Source organism: Natator depressus, chromosome 1, assembly GCF_965152275.1.
Source record: "Natator depressus isolate rNatDep1 chromosome 1, rNatDep2.hap1, whole genome shotgun sequence".
Classification (NCBI taxonomy): domain Eukaryota; kingdom Metazoa; phylum Chordata; order Testudines; family Cheloniidae; genus Natator; species Natator depressus.
The window spans coordinates 252977447-253004246 of record NC_134234.1 but is presented as its reverse complement, the minus strand read 5'-3'; the positions used below and the strand labels follow the sequence as shown (position 1 = coordinate 253004246).

Below are 26800 nucleotides of genomic sequence, written 5' to 3'. Positions count from 1 at the left end.
CTGCCAAGCCGGTGATGCTTTCTCACTCTGTAATGAATCCACATGCTACTGATATTGTCATTTAACATTTACATTGTGATAGCACCTAGACAACAGCCAGCTCAGAGCCCCACAGTGCTAGGCACCATACAAACATACAGTAAATGATAGTCCTTGCTTAAAGAGCTTATGGATAGACATCACGGTCATCACTTATACCCCATAATGTGGAACCAGGGCTAGAACCTTCAGCCCTCAAACCCCACACGCCTCTACTACTAGAGCTAAAAGAGAATGGCCATATTAGCTGACCTAGTAGCGATAGGCTTTCTATTTATGTTTCTTCTCTGTGAACTGCCCCTTAGAGGATAATATGTTCACACACATTTGAGTCAGTAACATTATGACAAGAAACTGGAATTGGTGAAGCATGAAGCCTCTAGTCCTGGATGTCAGCTTAAAAAACTTCCAGGTGCTGAGTACTGTGGCTGTCTAGCATGGCATCAGGTGCAGCGTTAACTGGGTAGGAGTTCCTCAGCTGATCTGGACACAAGAATCAGGCATCTACATGAACTTCTCAAAAACATCCAAAGGAACAATGCCAAGCCTACAGAGGAGGATCAGCTATAGAGGGCAGTACTGTTCCAGAATCTATAAGATTGGTTGGAACTTAAGGTTTCATTCACAGGAAAAAGAAAATGTGGGAATAGGAACGATCTGGAGAATGCTGGGCCATAACCAGAACAGGTGGAAATCGGTGTGGCCAAATTAGTGGAGCTATGTCAGTTTAGACTAGCTGAGGATCTGGCCCACTGCCTGGGATGTTTCAGTATTCTCAAACAATGCCAGCATTTAAGCAGATGAAAGTGCCCCCCTGCAGTGTCCATTTCAATGTTCTCGGTCACGTCAGCAGACGGCGAAGTGTCCAGCAGCACAGGGCCGGCCCACAACATTTTGGCACCTGAGGCGGGGAGCTCAAATGACGCCCCCATACCCCTTTGCTTGGGCCAAAACTTTGAAAGGTCTGAATTCTACCTTCTTCCTGTTCTACTTCTCTCATGGTAGTGCTCTGCTACCTACCCCAATAAGGAGAACTAAAACTTAAAATGCCTTGTTCAAAATTTTTAAGTAACACTTAACTTTCAAACGCCCGAACAGTAAATGTAACTTTTCTTGTCTGCATGGTAAACGCTGGCATTTTATCTGTTTGAATAATCAAAGTGGTGCTTTCTGTGCCTTCTTGGTTGCAAAGATTTGAACTGCTTCCTGAAGGTCCACAGTCTGGGCCGGCTCATGCTCTATTGAGATGGTGGCAAGGCCGACCAGCCTCTCCTGTGTCACTGTGGAGCGTAGATGAATTTTTATTAACTTCAACTTGGAGAAGCTGCGTTCTCTACTGGCAACTGTTACAGGAAGTGTTAGAAGTATGCACAGAGCAACAAAAGCATTTGGAAAGAGGGTGGTCATCTTATTTGTGTACATATGTTCCAGGACAGCCTTTGGAGTTGATCCTGCTGAAATGTATCTTGAAGGGGCTTTCAGTTCATCACTTAAATCACTCGCATCAATATCGCACATGTCATCATGTGTCAACCCTGTCTCTAGTGCCCTGCATTGCTGGTGTAGGTCTTCTTCAGGTATAGTGAGGAGTTTTGGAATATCCTACAAAATCCCAACTATACTGCTGTGTTCCTTGAGCTGCATGAAACGTTCTTCAACTGACTGTATTGCACAATCTAGCACCTGGTTAAAGAATTCAACTTTGAATTGTTGTTTGGGGTCTCTTATGGGATTATCCCGTGCCTCGTAATCAAAATGTCGTCTTCTTCGGTGACTCTTGTATTCTTGAATGGGTGGGAAAATAGCTTCAGTGTGAAGTTCCTCTACCAACTTCTGTGCACCCTTCGGAATGTTTTGAAATCCCTCATCTGACCGGTAAGACTGTAGGTATGACTTTGCTTTGTCCAGTTGTTCCTTTGCTCCAGATATATCAAGGTCAACACCTTGGAGTCTCTTGCTTACAACATTTATTTCAAACAGTATGTCATGCCACAACACTAAGCCACACAGAAATTTGAAGTTATGTATATTTCTGGTGATTCCATTTCCCTCTGCTACGGTTCTCCCACGAACAGTTCCTGTCATAGCATTATCCTCCATAATGGCAACTATGGCATCATCTATCTTCCCAATTTGGTGTTTGACAGGCTTTATCGCCTCCACTCGACTTTCCCATCATGTGGCAGTCAGTGGTTTCAGTGTCAGAGAGGATGTTCCCAGATGTTGCTTCAAAATTTGCCATTGATGAGTTGATGCAGTGAAAAATACATAGATGCTTTGAATTACATTAAAAAATTCAGCAGCCTCACTAGAAGCTGATGCTGCATCACTGACCACCAAGTTCAATGAATGAGAACTGCGTGGGACAAAAAAAGCTCGAAGGTTTAACTCTGTGTCTGCACTCCTCTGTTCTTTCCTCTCATGTTGGCACCATTATCGTAGCCCTACCTCTCATGTCAGCTATCACAATTCCTGTATCTTCCAGCTTTTTAAGAAGCACATTTGTCATACCAGCTCCTGTAGTATCATCAATGTCAATAAATTCTAGAAAATGCTCTCTGACAGTCACCATTGCAGGGACATTTTCACTATGTTCTGTTGTTGTTACAAAACGCACCATTAAAGTCATTTGTTCCGTATGGCTGATGTCAGGTGTGCAGTCCAGAAGAACAGAGTAACATCTTGATGACTTCAGATCTGCCACAATCTTCTGTTTGACTTTTGTTGCCAGTAACTGTATGATCTCATTTTGAATGTTTTTTTCCAAGGTAGTGGTGTGTGTACATTTCTTGGATGGTGACTCTTCTTAGATGCTCCTGGAGTACAGCATCAAACTCAGCCATCAACTCCACAATTTTAAGGAAGTTTCCATTGTTTGGCACATACAGCTAATCTGAAGTGCCACACAGTGCTAGGTTTTGGGTAGCAAGCATTCTCACAATGGCAATGAGCCTTTTCAGAACATTTTGCCAGTAAAAAGACTCTGATGCAATCTTCTCTTGATGCTGATCATCTGTGGTGGCCTTTAACCTTAGTCTCATCTCAAGCTCTTTCCACCTATGGAATGCTCTCTGGTGATTTGCTGCCTTCTCATGGCATTCCAGATTTCTAGCCAGATTTTTCCAGTCCTTTGTTCCTGTAGAACCCAATGTGGCTGGAACATTAGACTGGAAGAGTTTGCAACAAAAGCAGTATGCAGCATTCTGGGTTTTTGAGTACATAAGCCATGGCCTCTCCACTTTGTCACCATTGGGGATTTCACATCAGTTTACTGTGTTGGATGGAAACTTCAATTTTAATTGTCTTTGGGGAACATGAAGTTTTTCACTTGCTGTGGCCCATGCAGTACAAGGAAGTTCCTCAGGCTACTGCTCAAGTAGGTCCACAGTCCTGGATCATCTAGACTTAAGGAACTAAACTCAGCAGCAGCTGTTTCTTGCGCCTCCACCACACTCTTCTCTGATCTACACTTTTCTTCAGGAATGTGCATGGTTACATCCATTTGAGATGGAGATATGGCTGCTGCAGTAGCTGCCAGGTCACCTGCACTCTGACTAACTGGAAGATCAGGCATCTCCTCACCACTCTCATCCTCACTGGGGCCTGAAGCCTCACCATGAACATTTGTGTCTATGTATCTCAGGAGAGCTCCTTCCCGCTTAGATAGAAAAGCTTCCTTTGCTTTCTTTCTTTTTCTCAATGCTGCCCCAGAGGGGCGTTTTCTTCTTTCACTCATGACTGCTGTTCTGTGCCAGCTAGTGTGGCTCTCAACACTCAGTTGAAGGGGAGAAATAAGCAGGCTGGTAACTGGGCCTGAGTGAGGGAAGATATCAGCATCTTAAGGGCCTAACTGGATCCTGCTACTTCAGTTGACTGCTTGTTCTCCTCAAGTGGGTTCAGGGAAGCTGCAGGAAACAGGAAGCTCCCTGAGAAGCTGGTGTTAATCAGTCTAGGTTCCTGGGGGTGCTAGAGAGGTACATAAGAGGCTCCTCCGCCTCTCTCCCCCTGCAGCCCCTGCTGCTTTCTGTTATTCCCTCTCACCTTTTCTCCTGCCTGCCTGTTATGTCTCTTGTGCCCTCCTTCCTCCAGCCCAGCACTCCACCATCTCTGTGCATCTAGAGCAGAGAGAATACATATGCACCAGCAGCAGACACAATTTTCTACACTCTGGGTCCTAGTGGTGCCCCCCACAGTCTGGCACCTGAGGTGGCCACCTCAGTTCGCCTCATGGTAAGGCCAGCCCTGCAGGAGCAGTATGTCCTTCAGAAACAGAAGGCTTTCTTGAGCTTATGGTGTTGTATGTCAGTTCCTCTGAAATACATGATGTTGGGCTTTGTGATGAGCTGAAAAAATCTTTCCAGCATTATTCTAAGAGCCCTAACCCTCCATTCTGGTATCCCTCTTGAAAGGGCTTGGCGAACTGTTTTCCAATATGTGTATTGCACGGGGGAACATACACACAGTGCCTGGGAGTGTCACTTCAGCTGAGAGCAGTTTCTCAAAGCTGAAACTCATCAAATTAAATAAAATAAAATAACCTGAGGTCAACTATGGATCACGTAGAGAATGAGTGGTCAGGCTTTGATTTCAACTGGAAGTGAAATTGCTGGCGAAATAGAATGCCATGAACTAATCAAGGACTTTGCCACTAGGAGAGCTAGAAGACTGCATTTTTAATTAAATCTAACCAGTCATTCTATTTATGTTTTCAAACAAGATCTATTTTTTAAAAAATCTGGGACTGTACATTAACATTCTCCCCTGCAAGATGAAACTTTCTCTGACTGTAGTTTCATTAGATTTTTTTTGCTTTGGGACCTTAGCTTAGAGATCCCATGGCAAACAACAGCATTAAAAATTAGTCTAATAAAGAATGTGGGACGAAGATATAAGACAGAGCATTTTGGAAGTGTAACATTGACTTTACAAATTTGTTTCCAAAGTCTCTGGGGAAATAAGAATACATATGAGTTTTCTTGAGCTATTTCTATATGTAAAAGCTGGCAGTGGTGCCTGCAGCCCTATGCACGTTATGCACGGTGTTTTCCACTGGCAGGGCCAGAGAGAGGCACAGGAAACCTATTAGGCCTGCAACCCTATTCATGGAGGTGGCCCAAATGGAGTTCTGACTGGTGTGGTTCAGGTCCTGGTGCAGGAGCCAGCCCAATGGCAGTGGTGAGGAGCAGCAGCACTGGCCACCCCACTACCCACTCAGGTTTGGCCCCGTTGCCCTCCATCATGATGCGGGGCGGTGAGGCCAAAATTGACGAGTGTGGCGCCCCCTCATGTACCAGGTCGCAAAGCCACTCACTCAGATTTGCCCCCAACACCCCCAGTCATGGTGGAGGGCCGCGGAGCCAAACCTGAGTGGGCAGTCAGGAGGCCAGTGCTGCTTCTTGCTACTGCTACCATGCGGCTGGCTCCTGCACCAGGCTCCCCCAGGGGCCTGCCTGGCCTTGTCCTGCTTCCAGCAGCCTATGTCCCCTCTGCTCCACCCGCAGCACTCACTCAGCCACAGCATCAAGACCTGCTACAAATATGGGGAGCTGCAATAAGCACCCACAGAGGAGAGCCGGCCGGGAGAGGGGTGGCGGGGAGACCTGAAGGGGGAAGACCTGAGGGGGGTTTGCTAGGGTTTTGCCTAGTGTAAGATAAAAAAGCATACGGGTAGACGCCATGCTAAGTTAAAGTGAGCATGATTCATAGCATGTGAAAAATTTCTGGGGGTGCCCCTGGAAGCCGGTGATATTCAAGTGGGCAGCGTGTCCTGAGAAAGGCGTTCAGTCAAAAGTTCATTGTCTGCTGAAACCAACCCCACAAAACGCAGGCAGGTAGATATGTCAGCATTCGGAGATGCTGCAGAGATATAGCTGTCTTTAAATGAACATATGGTTAACACTGAAAGGGCCAAGTCATGAGCTAGTGTAAATCAATGTAGTTGAATTAAAATAAATGAGAACACACCAATTGACACCTGCTGAGAATCTGTTTGTTTATAACTGGATTTGGGATAAAACCAGAACATCAGAGGAACTTTGTGGAAATTTAGATCCCAATTCCCACTTCATCTCTGCTGATAATATAGAGTCACAGAAATTCAGGGCTAGAAGGGACCTCGAGAGGTCATCAAGTCCAGCCCCCTGCACTGAGGCAGGACCAAGTTAACCTAGACCATCCCTGACAAGCATTTGTCCAACCTGTTGTTAAAAACTTCCAAGGCTGGGGATTCCACAATCTCCCTTGGAAGCCTACTTCAGAGCTTACCTGGCCTTTTAGTTAGAAAGCCTTTACTAATAGCTAACCTTAATCTCCCTTGCTGCAGATTAAGCTGATTATTTCTTGTCCTATCTTCAGAGGACACAGAGAACAATTGATAATTGTCCTCTTTATAACAGCCCTTAACATATTTGAAGAGGTCCCCATTTTGTAGTTTACATTTGTTTTTTCCTTCCTAACTGTAGTACTTTGTCTTGATTGAATTTCATCTTGTTGATTTCAGAGCAATTCTCCAATTTGTCAAGGATTCTTTTGAATTCTAATCCCGCCCTCCAAAGTGCTTTTGTAACATCAACGACTGGTGGTGGAACCCGGGACCTCTAGAGCCAGTGAATGAGCTCTGGCTCTTAGCTAAGGCTGTAGAGCAGACTCATTTAACTCTCCCTAAGTGGTCTCAGTGCCACTAGATGGGACAGAACATCAAACTCAGACAGTGTGTGGGTTTCACATGCAACCCCTCCCAGCTTGGTGTGATCTGCAAGCTTTATAAATGTACTCTCCACTCCATTATCCAAGTCATTAATGAAAATATTGAATGATACTGAACCCAGGACAGACCCTTGTGAGACCCTACCAGATACATATCCCCCATTTGACAGCAAACCATTGATAACTGCTCTTTGAGTATGGTCTTTCAACAAGTTGTGCATCCACCTTATGTAGTTTCGTAGTTTCATCTAGACCATATTTCCTTAGTTTGCCTATGAAAACATTCTATGGGACTGTGTCAAAAGCCTTACTAAAATCAAGATATATCACATCTAAAGCTTCGCCCCAAACCACAAGGCCACCCAAAAATTCCTTTCCTAGGACCCCAGTCCCTTTAGGCTAGTCCTGCTCACAACTCAAAGGGCCTGAGTCTCATTTATACTAAGGCCCCTTTACACCATTCTGCTTTTAAGAATGCGGTAGAAGCAGGGGAGCCCCGGGCCCTTTAAATAGCTGCCGGAGCCTTGCAGCCGCTACCTCAGTGCTCCAGCAGCGGGACTCTGGAGGCAATTTAAAGGGCCTAGTGGCTGGAGCCCCAGGCCCTTTAAACTGCCCCCTGGAGAAGCCGGGCTGCCCCAGTACGGTGCACCGGCTCTTGCCGGTACGCTGAACCAGGGCGTACCGGCTTACTTTCACCTCTGGCTTTGTCTACACTACAGACCTTACAGTGGCACTCTGTAAGATCTCCCATGTAGCCGCTCTGCTGATGGGAGAGAGCTGAGCTCCCCATCAGAATAATTAAACCACCTAGAATGACCAGTGGTAGCTATGTCGGCAGGAGAGCGTTTCCCGCTGTCATAGCGCTGTCCACACCAGCGCTTTTGTCAGTGAAACTTATGTCAGTCAGGGCTGTGGTTTTTTCACCTGGCACTTTTTACCGACAGAAGTGCTTGTGTAGACATAGCCGACACGGAAATGATCCCTTTACACTGCCTACTGTAAAGAGGCCTTAGCGTACAAAAGAATCAGGGCCCAGTACTCGCCCTGCTTTGTGACAGTTTGGAAATAGTTATAAAAGAAGGGGTGGGTTTAGTTATAGTTATTTTGAACCAATTTTTCTCTGTGTACCTGAGCTGGCTGGATGTCTGGTGTCTTAGAAAAGAGATTTCATACTGAGCATCGCTGTCTTGTTATTCTTGTTTTTAAAATCCTTTAAAAAGACTTCCCCTCTCTTTTTCTCCTCTCTTTTTAATCTGTTTTGATACAGGATGTCCAGTCTGGTCCTTCAAGTCACTTTCAACGATGTTTGTCATGGTGACACTTGGTTAATGTCAGCCAACACCAGGGTGGAAGTGATCACTCTTCTTTAAAAGAGCCAGTTATTATGTTGCGCTTCACTGACGGTGTTAAAACCAAATTTGTCTGTCTGGGTACGGAGAGATGTCTGTGGGGGCTCCCCTCTGACTTAAAGAAACTGCTTACTGATCTCAAAGAGCTTGTGCTGCGGTTTTTAGGTAGACATACGGCAGCATGGCTAATCTTTATTAAAGTGCTTCCTTATCCCTTATTAAAAGGGACTGGCTAAAGCAGGGAGACTGATTCTAATTGGGTATGTACAAATTGCTCTTGGTAGAGCCTTCTGCTAGTGAAGTGAAGCATTTAGCATCCTGCTGCTATCTGTTGAGGCATTGCAGAAATGGAGCAGCAGTACACAGGAGCTTTTAAAGGTTTGATTTCCCTTCCCTCCATCCAAATCACTCTGGATAAAGTTGTCTTCACCCTGGCACTGAGCACAATGCTTAATTACCAGATAATGTGGCTGAAAAACTGATAGGTGGGGACCCTAAGCCATGTGAGCAGGGAAGCTAAAAATACCAGGTCAGACACATCTTTAGGCAAGCAGAATAATGAGCCCTTTCCCCCCATAATGAGAGACAATTAAATGTGGACCATGTTTTGGAACAGGCCTTGCTGAGCTGCCACTGCAGCAAAAAGCAGTGGGTTGGGGGGGGAGGGCGGGGAGGAAATTTTGAAGACTAAAGTGATCAAATCAATTACCATCAAGAATTTTAATGGTAATTGATAGCCTGTTTGCTTTGGGCAAAATAGTGGCAGCTTCGTTTCGGAGAAGTCACAGAAACTTGAGGAACTGTTAGAGAACTTTTTTTACTGGAGTTTGTTGACGGTTGGGTTCTGTTTATTTAGACAGAGGAGCGATTTCAAGTGCTGTCCACCAAACACCTGCCATAAAGATATATATGTGTGTATGTATATAAATGCACACAGGGGCATGTGGTAATGTGCTAGACGGAAAAGCCACTCACTTCACATCTCCACTTCCTTCCTTCAAAATCAGCAAAACAGTGCTAAATAATAATAACTGACTCTCATATGGTGCTTCTCCTCAGGAGATCTCTAAGAGCTTTACAAAGGCAATTAGTATCATGAGCCCTGTTTTCCTGATATGGGCTCTGGAGGGACAGAGATGTGAAGAGACTTGCCCGAGGTCATCTGGCTAAACTGCTGATCACATGGGTCCTAAGAAATTAGAGTTGGTCAAATTATTCATTGCAAACAATTTCCTAGGGGCTAGGTTGTGACTTGGACTACACACCCATACACGGGAGTAGGAACTCCTCTTGCCCCATGACACAGCAACCTAGACCTCCGGTTCTCAGATGAGTAGGGCTATGTGCCTTTTTAGTTCTTCCCTGGAGCAGGTGGGTAGGAACAGTGGATGGAAGGTTGGCTCCACCTCCTTACTGGCTAGCCACTGTAGGAGTGTCACAATGTGCTGCTGGTATAGGCCAGCTGTAAGTAACTACCACCAGGGGGAAAAGAGGAGTCAGGGGAGGAGTTGTGACTCAGAGGGGCTACTCTTGGGGTCATGCAAATCACACACCACTCTTTGCTCAGGGCTGTGCCTAACATCAGAATCTAGCCTGTGATGACTTTAGCCCTTATCTTCTGCTTGGCTGCAAAGAGATCATGGCGTCGCTAATTCCTACAAACATGCTGGAGTACTGGATTGTTTGTGAAATGCTTGGAGCGAGTATTCAGTCCACAGGCGGATGTCATTACCTGAGCTTTGTGACTGGTTGCCTCCGTCACATGGTATTGTTTCTGTGCCCCAATTGGATGACCAAAATGGTTGTAAACTACTTTCAGCCAGAGAGAATTTTGGTTTGTTATACCAATAATTTCCTTTCTTGCTTCAATAAATATCAGCTACAGGCTTGAACTTTGCTTTCTGTGAACATCTGTGTAAGTCAAACGTTAGTCCTGAGGATGGTCACAAACAATGGCTAATAAAGGGATAACAACAGCCAAATCAAATAATGGTTTCCAGTTTGGCAAACAGGTTTTTACACGGTTCAGCCAGCTCTGTAGGAAACACACTGTTCACACAGGGATGAGAGCTAAGTCTGTTACTGGGGAGGTCTCAGACAGATCCTTCACTAGCTTGTTTTTGCTAGTTGTTATTACTTGCACCTGGAAACCTTTACACATCCGGCACACTTGCTTACATTGCTGTCTCAGTCAGGGTCTCTGCTTCCTCCTCTGCACTCTGATTCTGTCATTAACTTGTTATGTAGCCTCTGCTCTTGCCGGATTATAGGCTAAAACTCTTGTAAAAAACAATAGAGAGAAGGCATGCCCTCAATTTCCAAGTGGCAGTATTAAAAGCACAGATCCTGGTGTTGTGATGGAAAGTTCTCAGACCAGTTTGCAAAAAGCCAACAAAAAACACAGAAGACCTTCAAGATAAATTTATCAGAAACACCCTTAACCTACAAATGGTCACATCACACAGGTCCTATTACCAGGAGCCTATTGCCCTATAGCCTCTGGAGAATGTGTGTTATAAATGTACCAGGCTAGGAAAATGGGGATTGGAGGAAGGAAGTACCGAATCCTTGCTTAATGGTCTCAATTTTTAAAAACTGTGTTAAAAAAAACCCATAACAACATTTATGATATTGAGAAGCTCTGTCTACACGTTTGCATGCTTCACTGCTCACTGACACCACTGAGAGTTGCTCGTGCATGTGCTGAGAAGCGAGAGGGGAGAATTTAGCCTTAATGCCTTCCATTAAATAGGCAGGAGGAGTAGTTAAAAGCAGCATTACCCTTGCAAGAGTGAGAAGAAAAAGCACTAGCTTCCAACAGCTCCCAGCTGTAAACCCAACAACACATGGAAATATGAATATCACATTCCTACCTGTATATGTGAGTGCTACACATTAACAACACATATAACGCAGGAATTATTATATCAGTGTGCAGCGAACTAGTGAGCTAAACAGTGGCAACAAAATGTATGTATAAACACTTATTCTTTTCTTCCCTGTTTGCCCTGTTCATTGAGAATTGCTCCCTTTTGTTCAGCGGGGTCGGGTATTGGTTTTACCCCAGTCCCAGATCCTTGGACTCTGGTAAGCAGTGTAGTGTATGTTGGCTGGACAATATTTATTTGGGATTAGAATGGTTTGCAATGTTTTACTGACCGATGCTTTGATGTGGTTGGACAAGCACTTTACACATTTATTAAATATAAGAATGTCTTAATAAAGTTCCTGTTTTAGAGTGAAAAACTATGACATCACAGGTATTTCTGAAATTGGACTGTGTGATCCAGGAAGGGCAGAAACTACAGATGATGAGGTTTGGGAAATTGAATAATATGCTCAAGCTGTAAGGTAAAGAAATTGTCTGTGTCTGACATCAGTGCAGACACTGAGATTTCTTAGAATGTAAGCTCTTTGGGTCGGGGCCCATCTTTTTGTTCTGTGTTTGTACAGCACCGTGCACATACAGTGAGGTCCTGTTCCATGACTGGCGTTAGTAGGTGCTACAGTAATATACTACGATAAACAAATTTTTTATGTGTGATGGAAATCCATTCAAGAGTGTGGGTGTGACTCTACACAAGGATTCAGAATACTTTTCAGTTTAAATAAGAAAGTCAGAATTATCATCATTTACCAGTAACTCAAAAATGGCTCCCCTTTCCAACCAACATATAAGGCTCATGCAGAGATGATGCAAAACATGGCAGGATCAGTTATTCAAAGTGACATGTAAGGATCATGCCTAGTGAAGGCCCCACTTACATGTTCCATGCTTGATCCTTGAACTATGCATTCATGCCTTTTATCCACTTACCAGTCCTGTGGCAACCCCCACAAAACCTCAGGATGTGACTTGTACTCCCCATGACAGAGCCTCTTTGCAAAGTTTGGTGAAAAAATAAAATAAAATAAAACATGTTTGTGCAAATGAAAAATCACTGCTGACCTGTTCAGTGGGTATCTATCTGTTAAGATTTTTAGCCCAACTTCTCCATGGTTAGGCTGCTGTGAGCAGATCAGACCTGTACACAAGTCCTTCTGGTGGCTACCAGTCAGTTTAAGGCTGTGATCCTAATCTTCAAAGCAAATCATGGACCAAACACCAGCTTCATCAAAGGTTAAATTATGATCTATGAACCACCATGAAATCTGCCCTCCTCGGGGACAATGCAGATCACAAAGCCCCGGACAAGGTGGGTGAGAGCTGCGGACAAAGTGTACTTTGTCGAGGGGATCCAGCAATGGAACAGTACAGGAGACCAGCAACTCCAGAGTCTGATGGTCTTTAGGGACTGCTGCAAAACCCCTCTCTTTGAAAAGGCCTTTCCACCATAAGAATGACACTCACAACATTGACAACCCCTTCCACTCCAGCTGGAACTCCTAATGTCCCTCTCAGCCCCTGCCCCCTCAGACCCACAACTTTGCAGCCCCTCCCCGCACTGTGGAGGTACTAGGATCCAGGTGGTGTCTCCTTCCCACCCCCATGTGGGCTTGGGAGAAAGCTATAAAGGAGCCAGCCAGAGACGCAGGTTGGTTAAGGGCAGAAGCAGCCAAAGCAAGGACCCTGGTTTGGTCTTTTGGCCATTCTGAAAACTCTCTACAGGTCTGAGTGGACTTTCTCTGCCCTGTGCTGATTGGCTGTTTGCTCTAATCCTTCCCCTCCTCCACAGTCTCTCCACCTCAGTTTCACTCCACACCTGCCCCCTTTACCCTCTTCTCCTGGGCCCTGTCCCCCTCAGCTGCCTTCCCTTCAGTTTTCTTTCCCTTTAGCTGATCCCCTCCAAAGTAAAGCCACAAAAATAAAAACATGGCACTAAGCTGACATTTGCCACCACCACATTGCTCACTCTGCCTGTGTGTTCTACCTCTTCCCACACCCTGCCTCTGTCTTGTCTATTGAGATTGGAAGCTCTTCGGAGCAGGGACTGTCTACTACTCTGTGTTTGTGAAGGGCCTAGCACAGTGGGGCCCCATTCTTGGTTGGTCCTTGGGCACTGCCGTAATACACATGACTAATAATAAGAACCCACTACAGCATGACCAAAAATAAATAAACAAACAAACAAACAACATCTTAAAAAACAAACAAAAAACCCTACCCCAAGTAAAGTTATCATCCTGGAAAGGGAGAAGTGCCAGAGACTCCGTGAAGCCCACTAAGCAATTTGCTGTTGTTATCAATTTTACATGGGAGGTGCTCAGATACTTTGGTGATGGGTGGCAGTATGAAATCTTAAGGTAGACAGACAGATAGAAACCTTGTTCCCCTTTTGTAATGTAACATAGGAGACTAGAACCAGGTGCTGCTGCTCTCACACTGTTGGGCTAGTTTTCCTGGGAGAGATTTAAATGTCTCTTGGAATGAACAAACTAACGAATGAACTAATCTCCTCAGTGTTTTCCCCCTGAACATTAAGATTATGGATTTCAGCGCACACACATGAGGAATTAGAAGAGAAAGCTCTCACAGTAGCATAAACTCGATCACTTTGCCCATTTTGGGCCAAATTTTTCTCCTGTCATGGGTGAGGGGAGAACTTTGGGTGATGTTGAGCCACTGAAGCAACTCCTACGCCATCCCCCATCCATAGTCAGTGCAAGAGGCATGGCTGGGGGAAAGGAATGTGACCAGGTTGTCCCTGTGCCCCAGTCATCTTCAGTCCTGTGGGGCAATGAGTAGCCAGCACAACTTAGAGAGACCTTCAGACTGCTCTACCCTGGGCCAGAAGTCTAGCCCAGTGAAGAACAGCACCAGAAGTAAGGATGTAATGGTGGCTTAAAGTTATCTTTACTCTGCTGGACATCTGCACTAAGTGCTCTTTAGTGGCAGCAGAGGATTGGGCCCACAGTACATATTTCACAGACTAACAAGTAATTACAACACTGGGCCTGTTCATCCACTGCCTTGCAGTTTTGCGTGGATGTAAATGGTCACACAAGGCACAAGGCAGCGGAGAACCAAGCCCGGTATGTGTACGGAACTCAGCAATTGCCATACTGGGTAAGACCCCCAGGTCTATTCAGCCCCTATCCTGCCTTTGGCAGCAGCTGAGTGGTGGCTGAGTTTGTGTGGGAAACTTAACGTAATCATTTCCTGACTTTAGTGTGGTTAAATCCATAACTGTAACACTGCTTTATTTAAGGGCAAAACCTCAAGGGTCTTACACAGTCAAAGCATTGATTTAAATCAACGGGGGGTTGTCTGAGGTCAGCCTGAATTAAAACTGAGGCAGGAGGTCAGGATTTGGCCTGTAAATTTGGAGTGATTGTTCTTCTTGAATTTATTCAGTGAAGCTGGGTTAATTTACACCGGCAGAACACTTGTCCCACGTGTATTTAAGTTTTGTATTAGAACCACTGCACTCCTGGCCTGTTTTGATAACTGTTTATAGTTGCACATAGCCCAGTGCCAGTTATTAATCATCTCACAAAGAGCCACTACTATCAGCATTCACACACCGCACACCCAGCTCTAAAGCAGGGCCTTTCCCTATCTTGTCACTTTCCGGAGCAGATTCCACTAGCTCAGCTACTAGCGCAAACTGTTCTGAGAAAGCACTGCTGAATTTGTCACATAGCAAGCAATGCGGCGAAGTCAATCACATTATAACTGGCATCCAGCTGAGTGGTTAGCAAAATTAAGAGAGCTGTCAGTGTGGTAATTCTGACATATCTGGTCCCAACCTCCAGGATATGAAATCAATGGATAGGAAATCACTTTTCTCCAGAGTGGGGAGAATTGGGCTCTCATAGAGGAATATTCTATCTGTTTTGCTCACTCCAGCAGTCTTGTCGCTGTAAGTAAATTGTAATAAGGTTATAATTCTATTTATTATAAATGACACGGTATTTCTAACCCCTTATTGGCAGTGGCCATCTTGCTAGACAGTTTTATCACTTGTAATGCTGTGGTGCGAGGGGTTCATAGCAAAACACGTGCTCTCTCCAGACTCAGGATGCGTTCAGGGTTCTGTTGCAGACATCAGCCTCTAGTCTGTGAATGTGATACTGATCATACAACCCCATTGTCCTCTTTCTCCCTCAATGCCCCACAGCTTACCTTTACAAGTGGCTTGATATCGCTCTCTCACGCGTGCACACACACACAGAGTTGCTTTCTGGGGCCTGGTGGCATCCTTCCCAGATTATCCGGGAGTTCTGGGAAATAGGGTCTTTGAGGCGGGGTTCCAGGTAAGGATTAGTGTCTCCCAGTGCAAAGGCTCTTCGTGGGGCAGGAAGTGCATGCCCACTCCCACAGGGCAGCAGGACCAGAGGACCTCCCTCCCCCCTGCATTCCTGCTACCAGTGCTGTTGCAATGAGTTGAGATGCAGAGATGATTCAGAATCCTTGGCATTGTAGCTAGGGAACCCCTGGGGATTCCCTACCTACCACACTCTGGGGATTATTGGGTGTACCAGCTACTGCATTGTGAGGTAATCCCTAGTGGCTGCCTACCTACTGCATCAAAAGCCTGCTCCAAAGCCCGCTGACGTCAATAGAAGTTGAAGTCAATGGCAGTGCAATGGACACTGGATCCGACTCCAAGGAGGGTGGGTCTACACTTAGTGGCCCTTGCCTGTCTGCCTTTCCTAGAGACACTGTTACTGCATAGGGGAGCCACCACCTCTAAAGAGGGAGCTTCTAGACCATAGTTGAGGGCAGGAGAAGATGGGAGAAGGCCACCAGCCCCTCTTCCTTAAAGACTATACAGCTAAGTGAAGGAAGAGTTCCTGGGACCTTTGGGGGTGTGTGTACAGTTAGAGTGGGATTTTCTACAAAATCCAACCCCCCAAGCGAACCTGCTGAGGCTGATGTAGTGCCATCCCCGGTGAAATAGATCCTGTCGAGCCTAATTTGTGTGCACCAGACATTCCAGTGGCCTCCATTAGAATCCTTTCGCTGCCTGTGGTGGGTTTCTACAGGAGGATCAGCAGCTGCAGGAACCACTAGTCCCAGGAAGTGGCAGATCAGTAGACCCACCGCTCTGCTTCAAAACCCAGTTACAGCTGGGATCAGAAGGCATTAGTTTAAAATCTCCATCAGGAATTCCCACAAGGATAACCCACACCGACTTTCATCTAAAGTATCTGACTAGCCCTAACCGTTTCTGACACTGGCAGCAATCAGTTTCCTACTTTAATAGTGGTTTAATGTCAGCAGAAGAACGCTCATCTTGTGTGACTAAACTAGAGATGGTGCTGGACTGGAACGCTGGACCAGAACCCCCCATTAGCTTTGCGGAAATTGTGCTCCGGCTCAGCATCTAGACATTGCAATTTAGCTTTCCCTCTAACCTACTGAAGTGTTTATTTTTAACCACTCATAGTGAGTTCTTCCTGTGGGCATAAAATAGTGCTAGTGAGACAGAAACTGGCTCACAGCTTCCACCACTGGGCTCTCCCTACGCCGCCCCATTACAGCAAAATGGCCTCCTCTGGCAGGGGGTTCACTACAAACTGTGGGCCTGATTCTGCTGTGTGCCACAGTCCATGGCAAAGCTCCCGTTTAACGGAATGACAACAGGAGCCAGCCCTTTCCTCAACGGCAGGTCACAGTTTATTCAGTGAGAAGCATTTACCTTATAAACATTAGAATATGGGCCGAGAAAAACGAGTGGAATTTTCTTTCAGCGATGCCAGCCTCACAATCCCGCGTCCTACAACTTCCTTGGCTTCACTTGTTCACACACAGGAACTAAAAAAATGCATAGTCCCCTGCACTGGCATTTTAAAAACACTGCACTGACTTTTTAAGACTATCCACACACCACCCCTGAATTTCTCATTGCTGCTGCCAAGAACCAGCCCTTCCTTCTCTATTATATGTGGATCTCATCTTTCTGGTCACGCACCACCTAGTGCGCTAGGAGGAAATTGCAACTTGTTTATTAAGAAGGTCAATGTTTCCACACAGCTACCGCCTACAAAATATGTGTAACGCACAGGGTCACCCTGTTATTGCAGAGTCACAGATTGCTCCTTGCTGTTGCCCGTGGCCACTGAGGTCGCTCCTTTAGCTTGAGTGGTAGAGCTCTGCTCTTGGAAACAAAAGGTTCTAGGTTCTGACCCACACAGGGGCTGATGTTATGGAAAAAACTATTGTGATGGCTAGTAATGGCTGACATTTAATGGTGACCCCTGTATGTAAGGCACCATAACCATTGTGATTTCAAGCACCCTTCCAAGAGGTAGGACCTGAGTGTACTCACCATGGAGTGGATAGTCTGCTGGGAAATCACACAGCTGATCTTCCTCATGTTTTCTCTTGCCTCCTAGGTGCTCATGTACCTCATCCTCACTGAGAAAGGCAGTTGGGCTTGTACCCAGGGCAGTGGGTCTTTTGCAGTGAACTGGCCGCATTGCACTGGCCTTGGCCACAAGTGCAGAGGGTGAGGCTGAGCGAAGCATCTTTGCTGAAGGTAAGGCATTGTCTGATTTCCACATGCTGCTGGAATCTGTGAAGAGCATGGTACATGAGTGCTTTGTGTCAGGGATGGGCACCCTCCACTTCTGTTGCAGCGAAAGCCAGAAACATGGGCACCTAGTTCAGACCAGCATGCGGGCAGGGAGAGAGGTGAGAAGTCTGAACTAGTCAAGGTGGACATTGGTGGGGATGGGCTTGTAGCTGCTGAACTGTGGAGCAATGCTAGAATGACATGTTCCATTGACATTTTCGTTGTGAATACAGGTTCAGGTGAAGCTTTGAGCCCCAAGGAGCCAACTGCTCTTTTCTACTATACTCCACCCCTTCCACTTTCCAGGCCCCATGGGCAAGATTTTCAAAAGAGCGCCCTGCGTTAGCGCTAGGTGGTCACTAGATCTCAGCTCCCAGTGAGGAACCTAAATAGGTGGCCAGATTTTCAAAAGAGGTCAGCATGCTGGAGGCGGTGCTGTTTTGAAAAACTGGGATCATAAAGGGGGCTGTTGGATGCCAAGTAGTTTCAATAAACCTTAATTAGGTACCTAAATGGGAGCGGGGCTCATTTGAAAATCTGCTTCCAATTGGGGGTGCTGTGCACTTGAACACCAGGCCCTGAACTCTTTGGAAACTCCAAATGCACATTATATGAGCATCTTCCTGATTTACAAGGATTGGATGTAGCTACCTGCACAGTCTGTCAACACCATGCCTCATTGGTCTAGAAGGGATGCTGTAGAGCTGTGTAAGTTTTGTCTTTGACCTCACTGCTCCTCATCCACGCACCTCTGGCAGCCTTGAACTGAGCGTGAGTCTGGAACTTACATTCCCCCTACATTACTGGTAGCCCATAACTCTGGATTCTGGTCAAGATTTTGTCCTATTATCAAGCTGCCCCTGGGTATTGTTCCTTTCCTGTCTCAGCATCTGAGCTGACAGTAAAATGAGGTTGTGCTGAATTTTAATCTGGTCTAGCTAGGTGAGGCTGTTCCCATAGCAATATACTTTTCACCTGACTATTTGCATGGAAAGAAAATTTGGCTTTTAATATGTATTTTATTTCTGGCCTTGACAAAGTACCTAACGCTTTAGGTTTTGTGGAGTTTCATTTTTGAACACATTTTACTCTGTTCTATTGATAATCACCCACATAGTGGCGATAATTATATTACCTTGAGACAAAAGGCCAAGACACAATGACTTCAATGTGAGTTGCACAAAAGTATCAGAGGGCAGAAACTGATCCAAAGAAAATACAGTCAGAAAAAGCTTTGGAAATTACTCAAAGCTTCTTAGCAATAAGGGACAATTGTTCAAATGTTATCTTTTCTAATTATCACAAGTCTTTGGAGAGACTTCTACAGACAATCGAATACAGCCCAAGCGTGTTGACCTTTAGACCCTGGTGCAAGGTCCCTCTTCTTCTCTCAAACATGGTAGGGAGGGAAGGGGGAGCACTGTGTGGGTTGATGTTTACTTCATTCCTTTCTGGGCCTTGGAGGAGTCTGAAGTTCTTGACATTGGTGATTAAAATTAGTCTTTTTTTAAATAGACTAATTAAGAAGAAGAGCTCTGTGCTGCTCAACAGCTTGTTTCTCTCAACAACAGAAGTTGGTCCAGTAAAGGATATTACCTCACCCACCTTGTCCCCCTTATTTTTTAAAGTAATTTTATGCAAACAGGAGGGATGGTCCAGTGGCTAGGGCCCTAGGACATAGAAGATCTGCTTCAAAGTCTCTGCCCTGCCAAAGACTTCCTAGTGACCTTGGGCAAGTCGTCTAGCCCAGTGGCTCTCAACCTTTCCAGACTACTGTACCCCTTTCAGGAGTCTGATTTGTCTTGTGTACCTCCCAAGTTTCACCTCACTTAAAAACTTCTTGCTTACAAAAGTGTCACAGCACGCTGTTACTGAAAAATGGCTCACTTTCTCATTTTTACCATATCATTATAAAATAAATCAATTGGAACATAAATATTGTACTTACATTTCAGTGTATAGTACATAGAGCAGTATAAACAAGTATGACATTTTAGTTTATACTGACATCGCTAATGCTTTTTATGTAGCCTGTTGTAAAACTAGGCAAATAACTAGATGAGTTGATATACCCCCTGGAAGACCTCTGCATACCCCTCAGGGTACACATACTCCTACTTGAGAACCACTGATCCAGAGCCTCTCTTTCCCATCTGTAAAATGGGGATAATACCGCTTCTCTACTTCACATGGGTGTTGTGAGGAGAAATCCTTTAAAGATTGTGAGCTGTTCCAACTAGAAGTATCTAAGAGAGAGCGATTCACTTGAGGGGGGAGCAGTTAAAACATTTTATAACTAACATAATACAGTAAACTTGTATTTCATATGCTGTCCCATCCTTTAAGTCTTTCTCACACAAAAGATCACAAAGCACTTCACTGAAGTACTCAGATACCACAGAGATGGGCATGATATATGGACCTCAATAGAATAATCATAGGCCAAAGAGGAGAAAGACTCAGAGGAAGAGAGTGACAGACAGGTGGAAGAACACCTATACCTGTGGAGACTGAAGGAAAAGACTGAGCAGGCAGGGAGCAGGCAGTTATGAGATCAGAGAGGCAGAATGGGGTGGAATTAAGCATACCGAGAGTTTGGAAAAATCAAGAGAGTAGTTTTGCAGTAGGATTGAAAATGGAGAGGAAGTTACTAGGAAAAGAAGGGTGGAGGGAAGAAGGCTGATATTTTGTCTGTAGGGAATGGAGCTGGCAGTAAAAAGACCTGGGTTCTGTTCCCACCTCTGCTGAAACTTCCACTGTGACTTTGACGTGCCTATTATTTGGTCACACTTCCTAGAAGGAGTGAGCAGTCTGGCTGAGGTGGCGGCGGCATTCAGAATGGCCAATTTTTGTAGGGAATATTCATGAGAGAATTTTAAAAAGTATTTATGAATTTGAGCCAGGGAGAAATTTTCTTTGGCAAATGCAGCTTTTTGCTACAGGGATGGTGACATTTCAGCCTGGCACAACCCGAGAGGAGCATTAGTCATGTGCAGAGAAATGGCCTTGACAGCTGGCTCAAAACAGCCTCTCTGTCCTGGCTTTCATTCTCACAGCAAGTGGTGGTGAAATATCGTCGGGAAATGATTTTTGTCAGCAGTATTGCTAACTGTGGCGAGAGGGTTGTGGCTTTTTTTCCCCCCTGATTCTATATCTAACTATATAAAAAAGTGTTTTTTATGGATTGGGTGATTTGGCAATGTTGAACAGATGGTAGCTACTCAGTTACATGCCTTAATCTAGCCTCTCCTCTGCAATAAACTGGGTGGAGTGCAGTTATGGGTGACATAAAACAACCAACATATACAAGTTTCTCAGGACAGGGGCAGTGAGTTACTTGATCCAGACTGGGGATTTTTTTCAGAGTAGCAGCCGTGTTAGTCTGTATTCGCAAAAAGAAAAGGAGGACTTGTGGCACCTTAGAGACTAACCAATTTATTTGAGCATAAGCTTTCGTGAGCTACAGCTCACTTTATCGGATGCATTCAGTAATGCATCCGATGAAGTGAACTGTAGCTCATGAAAGCTTATGCTCAAATAAATTGGTTAGTCTCTAAGGTGCCACAAGTCCTCCTGTTCTTTTTACTGGGGACTTTGGGCACTGTAACAATACAAGCATGATACCAATATTACCGTTTCCGCTACTATTACTAATTCCCCAGACCCAAACTCTCCAGCCCGAACTGTCCTGGCAAGACAAAAAGGATCCTGATGTTGGAATGCTGCTGCCAGAAGTATAGGCCAAACTTTTTATTTCAGGCCTGCTTCCCCGCCTATTGCAATCAAGCTCCTTTGAATGTCAGCAGTAGAAAAGTCAGGCCGCTAATCAGCTCACCCACCATAAGAGGTAACAGGGCTCCCTCTTTCTGAATTAAAAGGATCCAACACACCAGTCGTTCTTGGCCAGGAAAAGTTGTCTGACTCGTGGGAGTCTGCTTTGCAGATGGCACCCAGAGCTGTTTGGGGAAGTGGAGGAGTGGGTCATAGGGGAACATAGGGCTAATGCCTGGTGTCATTTGGTGCCCCTACAAAAGGTGATGATTACTCCATCCGGCCCAGTGGGAGGATGGGGAGGGAGAAGCTACAGACAAAAACGCGGTAAACAGGATGAAATTGGCTTCTACTTCAAAGTCCTGCATCTTTAACGCCGTAGGACTCTTTCAAACACATGCTATGGCCAATTCTAATGTGCTTTGGATCCCATGCTGCAGTTAACAGGCCATCTGGTGGGAATTTTTGCAAAGTAAATTCATTAAATCTAAGCACCGAGGAACCTGAGGGATGAAAAGCAGATGTTGCCTGATCCAAATCCCATAGAAGTCAACTGAAAGATTCCCATTAACTCCACTGAGCTTTGACTCAGACCCACAGAGCTAGCATGCTGTGGGCAGGGGCTGTGGAAACTTTTCAAAAGGCCCTGGCGATGGATTTCACGCCTGAGCTGCAACTTCCGTTTCTCTCCCAGAGAAGGGTTCCCACATCAGATCTGCTAATGCACCTTATTTCTGATCTACTGTATGCTGTGTTATTCTGGTCCTGCTTGCCCCTCCAGCTCCTTTCTCTGTGCAGCTGCCCTCTGACCTGCAGCACTTCTTACTGTTCCACTCCTAGGCTCTCACACGGTTCTGTTAATGCCACTGATTCCTGACCTTCCCCTCTCCTGCCATTGCAGGCCGGCTCTGCAAATACTCATTATGCTGACCTGCAAACCCCACTGCTCTTCCAGTCCTGGAGTCTCCCACAAGTTTCTCAGTGCACTGCAGTTCCCGCCTGACCAGCAGTAACTCAAATCAGGAGTGGGCTGGGTCATTATGTAACATGCCCCAGGCCAGTGTTATGTGGCATAAGGCTGAGTGACTTTGATGAAACACAGTAATTATCCTGAAATGTACAGCTGTGGGTGTCACTGCTGTTATGAACTAAACCTTACACAGAAAAAACTGGTGGTTCTGCTGGAGAAGTGGAAGAGCAATTAACTCATGTATCTCCTTGGTGTTGTTAACATGCATGCAATGTCACTGCCTGCCAACCAAAAGCTTCATTTTTGTCCTGACTTTTAAAGCCCCTTGATCAAGGATGGCAATGAAGTGGAACAAGAAACAACAACAAACCCACTTGATATGTTTGTGTAGAGGAGGGGACATCTATATAATTTACATAGCTTGTCCATGTTTCAGTGATTAATTAGCTTGTGTGTGTATCTAAAGTATTAAGTAGTATCATTATTTAAAGTATGTATTTTATATTGCCATAAACATATGGGTAATGCCATTAATTTAGCACACAACAGATGGGCAGACTCTATTATTGCTTTTCAGTAATGGGTTGAAGAGACATCACATTCTCTCTCTTCAGCCACATTTGGTTTCTGAGCTGATACAATTTCCTCCGCTTGTGCTCGATTTTTTTTTTTTAAACAAAAAGGAAAAACAAATTACAGTTCATCAAGTCAAGGGCCTTGCTGTGCTGGCCGCATCATTTACAAGTTGAACAACTGACTGGGCTCTCAGCTGGAACCGTTTGGGGTGAAAATGTGTTTGTAGTGACATGCAGTAATGGAATCCCTGACATCCTTGGAGTCCCGTGCAAGGACTTGTCAGAGCTAGTACCAGGATTTGACAAGCTCAACAGGGATGCAAATTGAAACAGAGCTAGGTTACTCCAACGTCTGCCTCAATTCCAGACGCCACAGTTAAGACATAAAGGTCCAGTCTACACTGTGGAAATGGACTGAGTGCAAGTCCCACTTACAACACAGAAGAGCCCAACATTGTTAAAATGGAGTTCAGTCCGGCTGTACGGATGGGACGGCATTGGTTTTTAAGCGTGTTTCAGAACTGAGCTAAAGAACAGGCTTTAGCATGATTCAGGACTATGGTTAGAACAGGGTATGGTGCTGCCAATGCTGAGGCTTCATCTATGCTGGCAATTCTTAGGAAATCTCCCACCATTGCACTACAGCCAGTGGTATGGATGGTGGGAATGCTAATGGAGATGGGCCACTTGAGATTTTACCACCATCGATGACAATGATTAAAAAATTGGTGGCTGATTGACACTAGTGTTTCCACCATCACTGGTGGAGCTGCACTGGTGCTACAGCCATGACAGAGGACGTCTCAGACACTGTCCGCAAAGATACAGCCTGAAAGAGCAGACCAAGTTTTAACCAGGTCCAGACATGATAGATATTTTTGTGTAAAAGGAGCCAAAATTCCAGTGTACGATTGAGTTTAACCATTGTGCTAAGTGTGGTTTAACCATGCTAAGTATGGTTTACACTCAGCTGCGGCCAAACTGGATTCCAACGCAGTTGGTCAACCAGCGTGGACAGAGGCAAAGTGTGCTAGGTAGAACATATTTTGTGAAAATCATTCTGAATCCCCACCTAAGCCAGTTGTGCTGCCTTGGTTTGGTCCTGTTCATACTGGCCATCCAAGCCGTATTAGAACCTACTTTGGACCCAAAAGAGTGGAAATCATGCTGGAGCCCAGTTCTTACTTAGACTATAAGTTCTTTGGGGGCACGGACTGTCTCTTACTACGTGTCTGTACAGTGCTTAGTGCAACAGAGTCCTGGCCCATGACTGGTATCTCTGTGTGCTGTTGCATTACAAATAATAAATGATAATTATTAAACTCCATTGTAAGGCGGGTCAATGGGGCTAAACCATGGCTGGTCAAAAATGAGTTGTTTTTTGACAGAGAATTGGGTATTTATTTATTTTGGTGGAAAGTGGCTGCTTTCTGCAGAAAATTTCAACTTTTTGTCAAAAACCTGATCAAAAATATTGCTCTTCAATCTTTGCAACAAAAAGTTGAAATTTTCTGCAGGAACAAAATAATTTCTGATGAGCTCTATGCCAAACTGACCAAAGTCAAGGAAATGAGCGTTAAGAAGGCCAACACACTCGCTGTTCTGTAGCACTGGAAGTATGCTCGTGTTTGCTGCTAACTAGCTCACTCCAGGAGTTTATGAAGGAGCCCTTCTGTCTCCCATGATAAAGAGAGATTTTAAAGAAAAAGTGCTCTTTCTTCCTGAGTTCTAGTAATTGACTTCCAACACCACTCAGCTACCTTTTCCTTACAGTCCATTGGTCCTGTTTCTGTTTGAATCTGGGAAGTTGAATTTATCATGGCAAGGCATCTGCATAGAATTTGGCTCTGGTCTCGCTATGCACCTGGTTGCATTAGGACTGAATTTGGCCCTCAGGCCTTTTTTACAGGAGGAGGAGATGTTTATGTCAAGTAAATAATAAGGATATTTTTTTTTAGGTGAACGGTCTCAGGATATTTTATTTGGTTGTAATTTCCAGATGTTCTTGGACTTCACACTGTTGCTACGCACAGGTCACATGGACCCAGGTCCTCAAAGGTATTTGCATGCCTAACTCCCATTGAAATCAGGTGAGGCTTCTGATCAATGGGAGTCAGGCACCTAAATACCTCTGAGGATCTGGGTCATTGTTTCTTGCCTGTTCGAATAGCGCATCTCTCTGCCCTGGGGCTCTGGAGCCTTTGTGGCCTACTGAATCCCCAAAAGGGGTGGCAGTAGATGGCCATGGCTATAAGCAAAGTAATTCTCAAAATCTTTTTGGTTTCAAGTTAAGATTATATTCATATGTGTGTATCGAATGTGCTGGGCCCAATACTCTCCCGACCAATGAATTCCCAGATTCCTGAAAGGGCGCAACTGGTACAAATTCTACTTGGTCACACCAAACAGACTTGGAAAGAGGGAAAGTTTTCATTAAGTAGTAGAAGTGGTGCTTACCCAGGGCAAGTTGCAGCTGTGGCCCTGATCCCATGGCTGGAGCTGCTTTGGCATGGCTACGGCTAGTCCTTGGTGTACTGTTTAGGCAGGTCCTAGCAGAGGGTTTCTTTAAGATCTCCTCAATAGAAAAAGACAGAACAGGCTTCCCCCGACTGTCACATTCCCCAGAGTCACTCATCTTCATCCCACTAGGAGGAAAGAAGACCAACTCCAAATCTCTTTTTGGGTGAAAAAGGGAAGAAAAATCCTCACCACTGGAGCGCTCTCTGCTGCTTGCTTACTCCAAGAGCAATACAGGTGAGTGGGTGTATTCCTCTCCTTACGGGCACCCTCCTGAACTAAATCAGTGGCAGAGGGAGCAATAGAGACCACTGGTGTGTGAGAGAGCCCACACCTTCTCTTTCTGATCCCAGGAGCCCACTTCAAGCCCAAGAATAGCTCCTTAGTATCTAGCAAAGTAACACCAGTGACAATGGGGAAAAAAATCTGAACAGCGCCCAAACCACTGCAGCTTTAAAGGGCTCTGCACAATCTCACTGTAATCCCAGGAGGAGGAGTGTTCCCTGCAGAGTCAAGGCAAAACTGCCCAGGAAAGAGTCGCTTCACTTAGGTGAATAATGTTTGTGGGGTGATGATCTTCCTTTTTGCTTTTCCGCAAGAATCCGTTAGAAGTCCCAGTATCTTTTTTCTTGTACTAATATGATGTGAGAAAATAACCGAATGCTAAGTTAATACATTCCTTTGTGCCCAGTTACTAGCAGGAAGGGCACAATGTAAACTTTCCAAAAATATTAGACTGTTTGATGCAGAGAGAAAAGGACCTTCCCCAGCCTGAAACTCGCAGGTTTACCGCTGCCCCTTCAGCCACAATCTTTGAGTCAGGTTTTCTCCTCTTCCAAACACAGAACCCTTTGAAACTTGCACATAGGCCTTTTCAGCGTCTTCCTTTCAAACCAGTCATGCCAGAAGGAAAAATCCCTGTCAATCCGCCTGCACAAAAGTGCTCCCCTTTTTCTTAGCTCTGCAGCAGGCTTGGTTGAGGAACCTCCCACGAGTTGTCTCCTCCTTCCAGCTGGGGTGTCTAAACCAGGGGGAAAATTCCTTGGATAACACTGAAGAGTTCCAGTTATTCCTCTCTGCCCCACTTCTTTGTTCTCATTAACCTTTATTTAAGGAAGAACAAGCAATTGGTTGAACCTTTTTGCTTTAACCTTGGTAAAACCCCTTGGGATTTCCCCTTGCCTTCTACATTTTTCCAGGTCTGGCTCCCTTTTTCTGCTTGTTCCCCTTTTGTGCTTTCCTTATCTGTCTCCTATAATTGTATCCACAGGCCCTTCCTTATTTGTCCAATGAACTGACAATCCTTGAGCTGATTTCCCATCATGCGATCCCTTGGTGGAGCTAAGACCAAAATTACTGTGTAACCAGGGGGCAATAAAACACGCCTGATAAGATGAAAGACTTGCTTTTTCC

General features: G+C 45.2%; 1 protein-coding gene across 1 annotated transcript in view; it reads right to left on the bottom strand.

Annotated features, from left to right (window-relative positions):
* The window catches only part of ISX (intestine specific homeobox), a 33125-nt gene extending 7614 nt beyond the window's left edge, over positions 1 to 25511 (bottom strand). The window contains exons 1-2 of the mRNA XM_074949884.1: positions 25328 to 25511; positions 17309 to 17554 (exon numbers count right to left, since the gene is read on the bottom strand). Of these exons, the coding sequence (XP_074805985.1) occupies positions 17309 to 17554; positions 25328 to 25511 (430 nt within the window). The remainder of the gene's footprint in view (positions 1 to 17308; positions 17555 to 25327) is intronic.
* Between the last annotated feature and the right edge of the window lie 1289 nt (positions 25512 to 26800).